This window comes from Abramis brama (genome assembly GCF_963993115.1).
Source record: "Abramis brama genome assembly, chromosome: 17".
Taxonomy (NCBI): domain Eukaryota; kingdom Metazoa; phylum Chordata; class Actinopteri; order Cypriniformes; family Leuciscidae; genus Abramis; species Abramis brama.
The window spans coordinates 24,947,678-24,960,945 of NC_139979.1; the positions used below are offsets into that span (position 1 = coordinate 24,947,678).

Here is a 13,268-nt window from a genome sequence, read left to right on the forward strand (position 1 = left end):
TTCCATTTATGTCTAAAATATTAGAAAAGTTGTGTCCGCTCAACTGGGCTCTTTCTTGCAAGAAAATTACATCTATGAAAAGTTTCAGTCTGGATTCAGGCCGCACCATAGCACTGAAACTGCGCTCGTTAAAATCACAAATGATTTACTTTTAGCTTCTGACCAAGGCTGTATCTCAAAACTAGTTTTACTGGATCTTAGTGCTGCGTTCGATACTATAGATCACACAATACTCTTAGATCGACTACAAAATTATACTGGTGTTCAAGGACAAGCATTAAGCTGGTTCAAATCATACCTATCTGACCGCTACCATTTTGTCTATTTAAATGGAGAAAAATCAATCATAACTTCAGTAAACTATGGAGTGCCGCAGGGATCTGTGTTGGGCCCTCTATTATTCTCAATATATATGATGCCACTTGGAAATATTATAAGGAAACGTGGAATTAGTTTCCATTGTTATGCTGATGACACTCAAATATATATTTCATCACGGCCGGATGAAAACGCTAAATTATCCAAATTGACAGAGTGTGTTAAAGATATAAAAGATTGGATGACGCGTAATTTTCTTTTATTAAATCCAGACAAGACAGAGGTACTACTTATCGGTTAAAAAAACCGCCCACAAAACCTCTCACAATACAACTTTAACATAGTAGGATGTCCTGTTACTTTATCCTCTACAGTAAAAGACCTGGGTGTTATACTAGATTGCAACCTGTCTTTTGAAAATCATATTTCATATGTTACAAAAACAGCCTTTTTCCACCTTAGAAACATTGCTAAGCTACGTAATATGCTATCAGTTTCTGATGCAGAAAAGTTAGTTCATGCATTCATGACCTCGAGACTAGATTACTGTAATGCTTTATTAGCTGGTTGTCCTGCATCCTCAATAAACAAGCTACAGTTAGTCCAAAATGCCGCCGCTAGAGTTCTTACTAGATCAAGAAAATATGATCATATAACACCGATTTTATCATCACTACATTGGTTACCTATAAAGTTCCGTATTAATTACAAGGTATTGCTACTGACTTATAAAGCCCTAAACGGTTTAGCTCCAGTCTATTTAACGGATCTTCTATCGCTCTCCCAGTTTAAAACTAGATTAAAGACGCATCTCTTCAGCCAGGCATTCATATAATATTTTTAATCTTACAGTTCAAACTACAATCCGGCCTCTAGTTCATAAACGCCAGAGGAGAACTGGCCCCCGACTGAGCCTGGGTTCTCCCAAGGTTTTTTTTTTGTTCTCCATTAGGTCACCTGATGGAGTTTCAGGTCACCATTAGGTCACTTGATGGAGTTTTTCGGTTCCTTGCCACTGTTGCCTTTGGCTTGCTCAGTTGGGGATATTTTTTTATCAATAAATTACACTAGAAACAAACCTTGTTGTATTATTTTAATTTAATACTGTGAAGCTGCTTTGACACAATCTGTATTGTGAAAAGCGCTATACAAAAAATATACTTGATGGTACAGTACTGTATGTCTATTAATAGTCCAGTTTTTTGTCCCTAATCAAAATAATTAAAAAGGGTGAGAACTATAAAATTGGGATGAGGGAGAGAAAGATGGCAAGAGTGAAAAGAAAAAAGGGGCAAGGAAAAGAGTGAGGAGGACTAATAGTCAGCAGTAGAGAGAGAGAGAGAGAGAGAGAGAGAGAGAGAGAGAGAGAGAGAGAGAGAGAGAGAGAGAGAGAGAGAGAGAGAGAGAGAGAGAGAGAGAGAGAGAGAGCAGTGCAAGCTTAAGTGTTTTCATAAATGCACTCGGAATGCAACAAGGTGTGTAAAATCTGAGCAGTGTCCTTTGGGTTTCTTTGTACAGGAAGTACAAAACACCATGTTCTCAGGACAATTGCACGGATTATCCCTGCTCCAAACTTAACTCAAAGAAATCTCACATAGGACTTCACATGCTAGAATTGCTGTGTGCAACTCAATTGTGGACAGCAGAGCACACTTGTCCTTTTCTTCTTCCCTACTGAAACTATTTTTAATACTGTCATTAAAAGTGAGAGGAAAGAGTGAATATTTTCTGAATGCAATAAAACAAAACAAAAGAAACCCGAGAGAAAATTAAAACATCATTCATTAAGGTGCATGTTTCTTTCACACCACCACTTTATTAATATTTAAATGTATAAAAACATGTTTGGATATTTCTGATAACCATGAATTATGCAGCTACGTCAAATCCCACAACCTCTTCCTAAACATTGCCAAGGCCAATAAAGTATTTATTTATTTATTAAGACTGTACACACTCACAGTTTACATTTTTACTTTAGAAAACCAAAACCTGCTATGATTGTTTGGAGAATGTTTGGTCTGGACCAGAGTTGGGTGTAATGCATTACTAAATCATTAATTTCTGTAATTTAATTACTTTTGCATTGAAAATGTAAAGTAAGGAATTGCTCTATCTTTGACAGCCCTAATAAATATGTATGCATGCGCTTGTATGTACATACCCGGTCCTGTACCAATCTGTGGGAATGTGCTCCTGATGCTAACATGGCAGCGAACATAGTGAGCATGTGTTGCTGGACACGGCTGATGCCTGACACCAGGCAGCTGAGGATGCTGGGTAATCCCACCGTGTCAATCACGCTCTGGAAGGCCCCAGCCGATTGGCGTGTTATTTTACACAGAGCCTGGAAGGGCAGATAAATGGAAGAAGACAGGTGGGTGGAGGTGGGCTGAATACAGTATCTCTAATGCTGCTGCTTTTTTGTTACATAATATTATTTATTTATTTATTTGGAGGAATGTAATGTGAATGTCTTATTAAAAGGTTACGAAACATCCAGTATAATAAAAGCAAGTTGAGTTAAAGGAAAAAAAGAAGAACGTGTCAGTTGATTTGCATGTAGGTCTGGAGTAAAAAATAAAATGAACCTAACCATAACATCATGAACTATATATTTAAAGGGGTCATGACATGAGAAATCAAACTTGCCTTGAACTTTTGACATAAATATGGTCTTTGAACCATTAAAACATCCTGCAAGTTTCATAGCTTAACACTCTGGGGTTTGAGATTTTTTTTAGGTGAGATCGGCTGGATCAAGTCGCTCCTCAAAATGAATCCGAAACCACAGCTCTTCTTCTGAGGTAAATTTGTCCAAGATTATTCCTCACCGCATCCCAAAATTATGCAAAGTAAATGAATCAGATGAAACTTGATGTGTTTTATCGAGTTGATGTGGCTGTTGTTGCTGAGATCAATACCATATGCATAGCGTGTGGAGTCCATAGGCGTGCTCACATTAGGGGTAATGAGCTCACATGGAAACAACTGTACATCTATCTTTTTTTAGACAGATTAGATAAACAGAGAATATTTGTTTTCATTTTGAATTAGATCAACGTAGAATGGATATATTGCTCATGTCTGTGTGACAAGAATTCGCTGAGTTTTGTTTTATTTTGTGATGCGTTTCAGAAAAAAGTACACAGAGACCGAGACGACAGAAAGCACAGCCCCGTTTGTTTTCTTTATTTTACAAAAGCACATGTTTTGTTGTGGTGTTCGTTGATGATTAAAAACAAATATATCGGTGCAATGTATGATTTCAATCCGTGTTATTTGCTATAGTGGAACTATTTTTTCAGATACCTCACAACCGCGTATAAACTTCCGCTCGATATTTGAGTCTGAAGCGCAGTAATATCAACGAGCAATGACTCCTCCAACAGAAATCAATGGGATTTTACAAAATGCCAAATAAAACACGACAGAAACTGTATTTCGCTACGCTACTTGTTTTGGAACATCAACGAACACCACTAACCACTCGGTGAGTTGCACAGTTTTGAAAACGAACGTTAAGGGTTGTTTTAAGGACATGTTTGTGCATGCCCGTAGCCAGCCACTCTGAAGCGGTCAAAGGCGATTCTAAACGAGTCAAAAAGTCGAGACAGGACCCATCGTCAAAATTTCTGTGTCCACCACTCTAGTTCATCCAAAACAAACCAGAAAATAGACTCAAAGTGCTAAATACCGAAATTATCCTTTAAGTCGATTTCTCTGCTATGTGAAAAAAAATAAATCATTGACATTGTCGAATAGTTATTCATCATCGCAACATAGGCCATACTACTGGCATTCAGTTACTTAACGGTTGACAATTGCCTACAATGGATGTGAGCGTCACGTCAGGTCAAAAGCAAATATAACCCATTATAATTACTGACATGGTCTAAACCATAGGGTCTAAACTGGATACAGTATACAAATGCACATTCAGTTTCTGACATACTCTAGGCACTTGAGTCTGTCGACAACAGGACAAATGAAAGATCGCTTGCTTTGACATGTCCACTTTAAACAGCTTGTTTGTGTCTCTGTACAGAAGGAAGTTCAGAAGGATCCCAGTGTCAGAAACATGTGGATGGTTTATTTGAATGGCGTTCCGGATAGCGTCATTTTGTTCATAGAGTTCGCAAAGAAAATGTTGTTGAAAGTTGAGGCAGCCAACTGTATTGGATCTGACACAGCTGCATCACAAACCATAAGTAAATTATTTCATAATGCTTTGTCTCTAAATGATAGTTTTATATAGACAGGGATGCACATAAGTGGTGCGCAGGTGCGCATGCGCTACCCAATTAAACAATGCGTACCAGATGAATTGCCGCAACCCTCATTTGCGTACCTAAGATTTGGGGATAGATAGGTGCGCAATCTGTGGTGTTGGATAGGCCTCAGAACGTAAAATTGTCCAAGAAGCAAGCTCCATTAAGCAATTATTTTGGTGTCCCTCCACCTCCAAAGAAATGCCAGACTGAGTCTGAACCGCAAAAGAAGCGCGTGTTCTCTGAAAAGTGGCTGCAGGAGGTCAGTTGGCTTCAGACAAATGTTGAACGCACAGAGATGTGGTGCAAAATATGCCGTGGAAATCCCACTCTGGCGGACAAAACCGGCGCTTTTTATACAGGTACCAAAAATTTCAATCACCCAGCGTTTGATAAACATGTCAATAGCAGAGAGCACCAGAAGATAGTTCAAGCAATTGATAATGAAAACAGAAGCAGCCAGGACCAGAGGCCCAGTGGTCCACTCGACAAATGGAAAGGAAAACTGAATGAAGAACAACATCGGGCACTGTGTAATGTTTTTCTTTTAGCCTTTCACAAAGCGAAACATGGACGTCCCATGCGTTCATATGAGGAAGATATTCCGCTTCTGAAGAGGCTTGGAGTTAATGTCGGGAACGCGTATCATTCTCGAGAAGGGGGGAGCCGCATCATCCAGTGCATCGCACAGACAATAACTTCAGATTTGAGAGAAAAACTGCAAGCAGCTGAATTTTGGGGTGTGCTCTTCGATGGATCCGAAGATATAACAAAAACGGAACAGGAAATCGTGTACATTGTTTCTGTTTCCAGCAACGGACATTTCAGCTCAGATTTCCTTGGATTAATTAATCTTGGCACCAATCGAACAGCACAGGATATAGTGGATGGACTTGTGCAACTGTTCCACGCGTGCAGTTTAACGGAGTGGAAGACAAAGCTGGTCTTGGTATGCACGGACGGAGCCGCCGTCAACGTTGGAATGTACAACGGGGTCGTTCCAAAATTACGTCAGATGGTGGACATCGGGGATTCCCTTGTGCATATTCTGTGCACCGCCCACACCCTGGAGAACTGCGCCAAGTCGGCTGATCGCGCAGTCCCATACTGTGAGTCATTTAATCAATCCGTAGTCCAGTTGCTAAGATTTTACTTAAAGAAAAGGGGTGCAAAACGGATTGCACAGCTAAAGGTCATATGTGAGGAGAAAGGCATAGCTTTTGCCAAATTAGGAAAGTTTCACAATATCAGATGGTCTGCGTGGAGACAGGAGACTCTTTTGAAAATATGGAGAATGTTACCAGACATCCAGATTCAAGTGGCAACAAGTGATGACATGAGCCTGAAACATATCTGTACAGAGCGTTTTTGTTGTTTCCTGGCCAACATTCTAGATATTGGAAACATTTTACAGGTCACCTCCCTCAGGTTTCAGCAAGAGAAACTAACAATTGGTGAATGCAAAGATGAGCTCATGGTTGCTGTTGGACAGTTTACTCTACTGATGGAGAGTGAAGGCAAGTACAGGAAAGAGACTGGGTCACATGCTGATGCTGACAGGGACAAAATCAATGTATTGAGAGCTCTTATTCATGAGTTTGAATGCAGATATGAATCCCTAAAATCATGTGATCAGTTTTTGATTTTTGATCCTACAACTTGGCCTCTTGAAATGAAAGATCTCCACAGTTTTGGCAACACAACTCTCAGTAACATCCTTGAGAAATATGAGGCCAACTTGTTTATTGACAGAGATTCCACTTTAAGAGAGTGGATGCGTTTAAAGCAAGCTGGAAAACGTTTGGCAGCCTCTTCTGTGCATGACCTGGTCAATGTAGTGAAGACAAGCAATCCTGACAGTTACTCCAACATTCAGAAGGTCCTTCTCTTGTCTCTTACACTGCCCTTGAGCAGTGCAGCATGTGAAAGGGGATTTTCACATTTGAATATCATAAAAAACAAGTGCAGATCCCGCCTATCGGACTCCCGCCTCTCATCTCTAATGCACATTCTGTTCTCTAAGTTCACCACGGAGACCTTTGACCCGAAAGCAGCTGTTGACTTGTGGATGCAGACAGCTAGTCGCAGGCTGAACCAGGGAGAAAGGAGTAGGCCTGGTGCATCCACATCCACTGCTGTTTGTGAAATAGAGGAAGACAGTCAGAACGAGAGTGAAGATGATAATGATGAAGATGATGATGATGACGACATTCCGTAAGATAACAGAACCTTCAGTGCTTTAAGATAGTAACTCTAGTAAGCGCTTTAAAGTTGTCATTTCTTTGGTTTTCAGAGTTAGAAAAGCAGATATTTGCACATTTAATTTCCAGAGCTTGAAACAGTTATGTTATTTTGAAAGTTACAAGGTTTTAAAGATCAGACATTCTGTTGCACTTCTTCTCTTAATTTTCAGTTGAAATTAAAGTTCATGTGAATCATGTCACATTATCCATGCATCCCTCTAATTTGTTCCTCCCGTGAGGTGGGTTAAGGAAAAAATGCATTTGAAAATGTGAGGACCAAGCAACAACCCCAGGTTCTCCCCTGAGAACAAGACCAAAAATGTTATGTGCACCCCTGTATATAGATAATGTTTTCAACATTATAAGTGAAACACAAGGAACATTATAAAATCAAAAAAAATACATGTCATGACCCCTTTAAAAGCTGATCATTACTGTACGCAGTGTAAACTACAAAACAAGATGCATGAACAAACATGTAGGAATATATTTACAATGATGCAAAAACATTAGATTTAAAAGTACTCCTTATCCTACCATAAGATATCAGACATCATTACAGCTTTCGTCTGTCATTCAGAGTCACAAATAAGTGGCTGAACATTCTGAATATTTCAGAACAAAGGCCCCCTTGCAGAAAAAAATAAATAAATAAATCATGAAAAACTAATTCCAGGTTTACTGGGTTGTTACACTCACAAGATATAGGTCAATTAGTCACTATGGTCCAAACCCAACTATATATATTGGCCTATCTACTAAACAAACAAAGATTCAAAGTTGTTTTGATAACTAGCTGTAGTGCCTTAAATGAGCAGAATTGCACAAATTCATCTCAGAATGCCGTGTTGTCTATAGGTATCAAGTTTCTTTATGTTTGGCAGATATTTAGCAATTAATCAAACTGGAAGACCTCCTCTTCAAAACTGCCTTGGCTTATATCTTCACAACACTTTAAGGAATCAAAATTATTTTTATAAATTTTCATTACGTGGATCTTGAGATAATGCGTACCAAATTTCATGCAAATCAGACCAAGAACCTAGGAAAAGCTCAAAAAAGTTAATTTTCAAAAAATTTAAAAATGGCAGAAACTCCATTTAAATTCTAAACCATACGGTTGTGAAGATATGAAGACGACATAAACGGCTTATTATAGCATCCAACGTGAAAGACTCCCAGGACAGTTGACAGCCTTGGCATTGGCCCAATGGGACAAATAAACAAAATAAGGAAAAATCTAAAAACTTTTGTGCTTGGACCCCTAATCAATGACAATATGCAAGGTGGCTCTGATGTTAAAAATTTTTATACACAAGTTTACACACTGTTTTATACAGTGGTGACAAAGTCTAAAACAACACTTAATATCTGGAATTCAAAATGTAATTTGTACCTGGAAAATGGTACAATTAAAGGGATAGTTCACCCAAAAATGAAAATCCTGACATTAATTACTCACCCTCATGTCGTTCCAAACACATAAGACTTTCGTTTATCTTCGGAACACAAATGAAGATATTTTCGATGAAATCTGAGAGCTTTCTGTCCCTCCTTTGACAAACGGAAGCTCAAACATGCATGAGCTTCCGTTTACCGCAACTGATGTGTGAGTTGATCAATGTTTAAATGTGAATAAATGCCTAAATTCAATCTGTTTATAATATAAAGCGATCGTGCCTCTTCAGAAAATTTTGGACTAAACCGCTCAATTCATATGTATTAGTTTTTCGATCTATTTATGAACTTTTTGAAGCATCAAAGTGGTAGTTGCGTAGATGTCTATGGAGGGACAGAAAGCTTTTATCAAAAATATCTTCATTTGTGTTCCGAAGATTTACGGGTATGGAACGACATGAGGGTGAGTAATTAATGAAAGAATTTTCATTTTTGGGTGAACTATCCCTTTAACATGAAATTCCCTGCACTATTTTCTTAGACCACGTCCTTTGTGCAAGCTCAGATTTCCTTGCGGTGGGTCGACATATTTTAGTACAGCTTGTATAAAGCGCATTTCACCAAAATATTTTCAATATCACACTGTTGCTGAAAAATTCAGATGCATTGAGAAACTTTTGTAATCAACTCTCTGAATGTAACATGAATTAAACAGTATGAACTGTTGAACAGTATGCGTGTTAAAGTGATGAGAATGATGTGTGTTTGATACTCACAGATATAGCGCTGACCCTGAGTGCATCCACTGTGGAGTGTGTGAACAGAAACCAGAGTGCAGGTCCCACCTCTGCAGTGATGAATCCCTGGGCGTATTGAGACTCTCGGCTGCACACATTCTCTATGGTTTTGGCAGCCATGTGGTTCACCACCAAGTCCTCCTGAGAAAAACGAACCCCCCCATAACTCATGAACATTCAGCTGTGGTTTAAATCAATATGCACAAAGGTTGCTGTAGTCTGCCAACATTCAGTGTGTTACCAAGCACCTGATGAGCTCTAAAAGAGAGAAAAATGGGTAACGCTTTACAATAAGGTTTCATTTGCTAACATTAGTTAACATATTAACTGATATGAACTAACCATGAGCAATACATTTGTTACTGTGGCCTATTTGTTCATCTTTGTTAATGTTAGCTAATAAAAATAAAGCTGTTCATTGTTTGTTCATGTTAGATCACAGTGCATTAACTAATGTTAACAAATACAACTTTTGATTTTAATAATGTATAAGTAAATGTTGAAATGAACATTAACAAAGATTAATAAATGCTGTAGAAGAGCAGTTCATTATTAGTTTATGTTAACTAATGTAGTTAACTAATGTTAACCACTGAAACCTTATTGTAAAGTGTTAACGAAAAATGTTACATTATATCACACTTACTAGAAATAAATAAATAAATAAATAAATAAATAAATAAATAAATATTGCTGGTCTTATTGTTAACAATTCATCAGTACATTATTTATAAAAAAAAAGAGGAGGAGTGGGGTAACAATTTACAAAAGGGTAATTAACAATGAGCAACACATTTGTTACAGTATTTATTCATCGTTGTTAATGTCAGTTCATAAAATAAATTGTTCATTTTATTCATGTTTTCTCAGGTTCATTAAATAATATTAACAGATTTTTTTTTTTACTTTAATAATTAGTAAAATGCTGAAAATAACATCAACTACACAGGAAAAAAAAATGGTGTAGGATTTACTTTGAAACGACTTTCACTCAGAAATTGCAATTTCACAAAACAAATGGCAAGTGACACTGAATCAAATGTTTGTTTGTTTTTAAGTAGAAAGACTGAAATAGTATTTTCTTGTAAAAAAAAATACTCCAATAATATTTGTTTTAATATTTGGAAAAAAAACATGCATCAAATGTTACCAAAAAGAAAAAAGAAAAAAAAAGGTATTTGTAATCTTTAAATCAAAATGTAATAAGTTGCTCTGCCTTTTTAATAACTTTTACCTTAATACTACTGTATTATGTAACACCCACTTTTCACAATCCAAACAATTCCCATTGGCTAAAATCAAGCCCCATAAGATAACAAGAATAAAATGGCTTGCAGTGTGAATACAGTGTTTCATGTGGACTTCAATCAATCTCTGAAAAACAACAAAAACAACAAAAACATGACTCAAAAGAATGAGCTGTAGCATTAAGTATTACACTCAAAGACATGTGTTCATAAATCCATTTGTAAGTGGGACACACAGACCTTTATGAATTTCATGCAATTACATCATGACCCAATAGTCCCTCAACGCCCTCCAAACTTGAGTGAAATAATTTCCTTAAATTTCACACCACAGCAAATCTCGCTCGCAGATAACGAAGGGCAATATGTAGAGATTTAGCTGGCTGTGTTTTTTTATGTATTTGGACCCCTGTCCTTGAGCGCGTCTCTCTGCAACTGTATCTGGTGGAAATTAAACATTTAACAGCGTTCAACAAACGGCAGGCACGCAGAGTCGAGTGAGGAAAATAGCAAACGGAGAGGTTGGGCGTATCTTAGAGGCGCAGTTACACTGTGCACTGCTGCTATGCAATATGGATGCCTTCACTGTAATGCAGTTCCTAGACCCCGTCTCAAAGCTACAGTAAAAGAAAGTTCACCTCCGTCCATGGAAGAGGTGCATTAATGCACATACTGTCTCTTGGAGGCAAAAAAACTAGAAAGAAGTCTGAAGTAGAATATTCTGACGCAACACTAATAACACAGCAGCTCCTCCAGAGTCCCTGGCCCCTATCGTAACTCTTTGTGCTGGAGTCTGGTGGTCTGGCTTCGTGGAGGCTTTAGGTAATGAACTAGAGCTGGCACTCGCTAGAGCAGGGGAAATGATTGACAGCTGCTACAGGGCCTTGTCAAAAAGGCATAGAAAATGAAACTAAAAAACACCAGCCTGAGGTTTCTCAATAAGAATTTAAATTCCACAGGACAAATACGCTCCATTGTAGGCGAGTTTGTGCTTTTTCCAGTACACACAGCCAGTCTATTTCCACTGAGGTCTGAGTAAGATGCTTTAGGGATCATCTGGCTGCGGTCGAGGGGAAGGGGTTTTGTAGGCTGCCCTGACTAGATGGACTAGAAATTACCCGAAACTAAACGTACCAGAGCACATTTCTCATCCGTCTGCATGCAGTCACAAACACATTTGCGCTTTCTTGTGACCAGGGCAAGTCTACAGAGCACTATCCAGTGCAACTCCATAACCTGACCAGCCAAGGCTCCAAACTAAAAGAAAATGACTGGGTTAAGCACAGTGTGAAAAGCCCCGATGATTCCCCAGTTATCGGCATTCTAAACCCCACTTTTAACCCTGGGATAAAGGAACATTTCACTCGTGCAATTTAGAAGTAGGGTTCAGATTGCTTTAAAATCGGGTTATGAAACCCTGCTCTGTGAAAAATACCAGAAATGACCTACTACTTTTGCAGAGATTCTGAAGTGCGCATTAGACGGGCGCTTTACTATTCCATGAGGTCACAGGAGAGGATTTGTGAAAGGAGGTAAAGCGACGTAACTGATGTCATAGGTCACATGACAGTGATAACATGCCAGATGTAGTATGTCCGAATTTCTTTAATACTACACACATTCATACTATGTGGAACATACAGTAGTGGACAAAAGTGATGTCTGGAGGGGATTGGTTTGGTAATTTGTTTTTAATGACCCTACAAGTTTGATTAAACCTTTAAAATATGAAATAAAATATTTTTTAAATATTTTAAATATAAGGGAAGAACAAATCACTAAACTTGGTTAAGGAATTTGTCAGAAAAAACTGTTTGGCAAAAAGGGAGGTAAGCTACAGCTACAGGTTTTATTTTACTATGCAAAAAAAAAAAAAAAACGCAATGAAACATGCCAAATTGTGCGGACATAATTTTTGGACAAAATTTGACAGGCTGTCATACAAAGAAATGAACACAAGAGAGAACCAACGAAATATTAATATCTGATTATGTTGTAGTCAATGTATGCTTTCCCTTTTTGTTTTGTTGTTCTCTGCATTTATACATATACACACACATATATACATATATATATATATAAAAATATAAAATGACTCTATGCAACTACTATGCAATACTACTATGTAATATGCTTAAAAAAATCTTTTTTTAATTCATTTGAATAAAGGGTGAAGACCTACATTTTCGGAGGCCGGATGTCACTTTTGGCCACTGCTGTACTGGCCACTACTGTACTTTTTTAACAGTCGCAAAGTAAATTTCAAACCAAATGTAATACCTACTATACAGTATGCAATTTCGGACACGGTGCATGTGCATTTACTCCAAGCCGTAATTACCGTAATTACGAGATGTAAAAAGCGTCCACATTCTAGTACAACTCGTAATTACAACTTGTATTACAACTGAATTTTTTGATAGCTCCGACTTGTACCACGTGATCGTTGCACCACCTGACCACTGCAAATTAATTTTGGCATTGATAATGTTGCCATAGAATCAGAAATTCTGAGTCAGAGGAAGTGAACATCAGCGAGTAGAATGTCACAGGTTGTCAACTCGTAATTATAGTAATTACAACATGGCGTGAACACAGCAATTCCCACAAACACTGTATGTTGGATTAACAGTATTTCAGCGTTTGAGGTGAAAACACATCAATTAGAATTAAGACAGTTTCATTCTTACCTTTATAGTCTGAAAAGTCAATTCAGGAAAAACAACAGAGTCTTTATGTAGGCAGGCCGCATGCTGCGTATGTCCAATCAATGACACTGACACCGCAATGCGAATTCATCTGAATGATACAATGTGAAACATCAGCTTATATGAATACCCAGTATTAATTGTTAACCCAGGTAAATTGTGAGAAGTGTGAATCAAGATGGATTCCGTTTACCTGGGGTTTAGAATAAACCTGGGTTAACTATTCCTAGTGTGAACAGCCAATTGACACTTAAAATAAAACATTTAAGAATCAAATAAATTAAAG

At 37.9% G+C, this 13,268-nt stretch overlaps 1 protein-coding gene across 3 annotated transcripts in view; it reads right to left on the bottom strand.

The window, feature by feature from the left end:
• ulk4 (unc-51 like kinase 4) overlaps nucleotides 1-13,268 on the bottom strand; it is a 230,948-nt gene that overhangs the window by 173,901 nt on the left and 43,779 nt on the right. For all 3 annotated transcript variants that reach the window (XM_084088579.1, XM_084088580.1, XM_084088578.1), the window contains exons 20-21: nucleotides 9,007-9,168; nucleotides 2,483-2,665 (exon numbers count right to left, since the gene is read on the bottom strand). In XM_084088579.1, coding sequence (XP_083944705.1) covers nucleotides 2,483-2,665; nucleotides 9,007-9,168 — 345 coding nt within the window. The remainder of the gene's footprint in view (nucleotides 1-2,482; nucleotides 2,666-9,006; nucleotides 9,169-13,268) is intronic.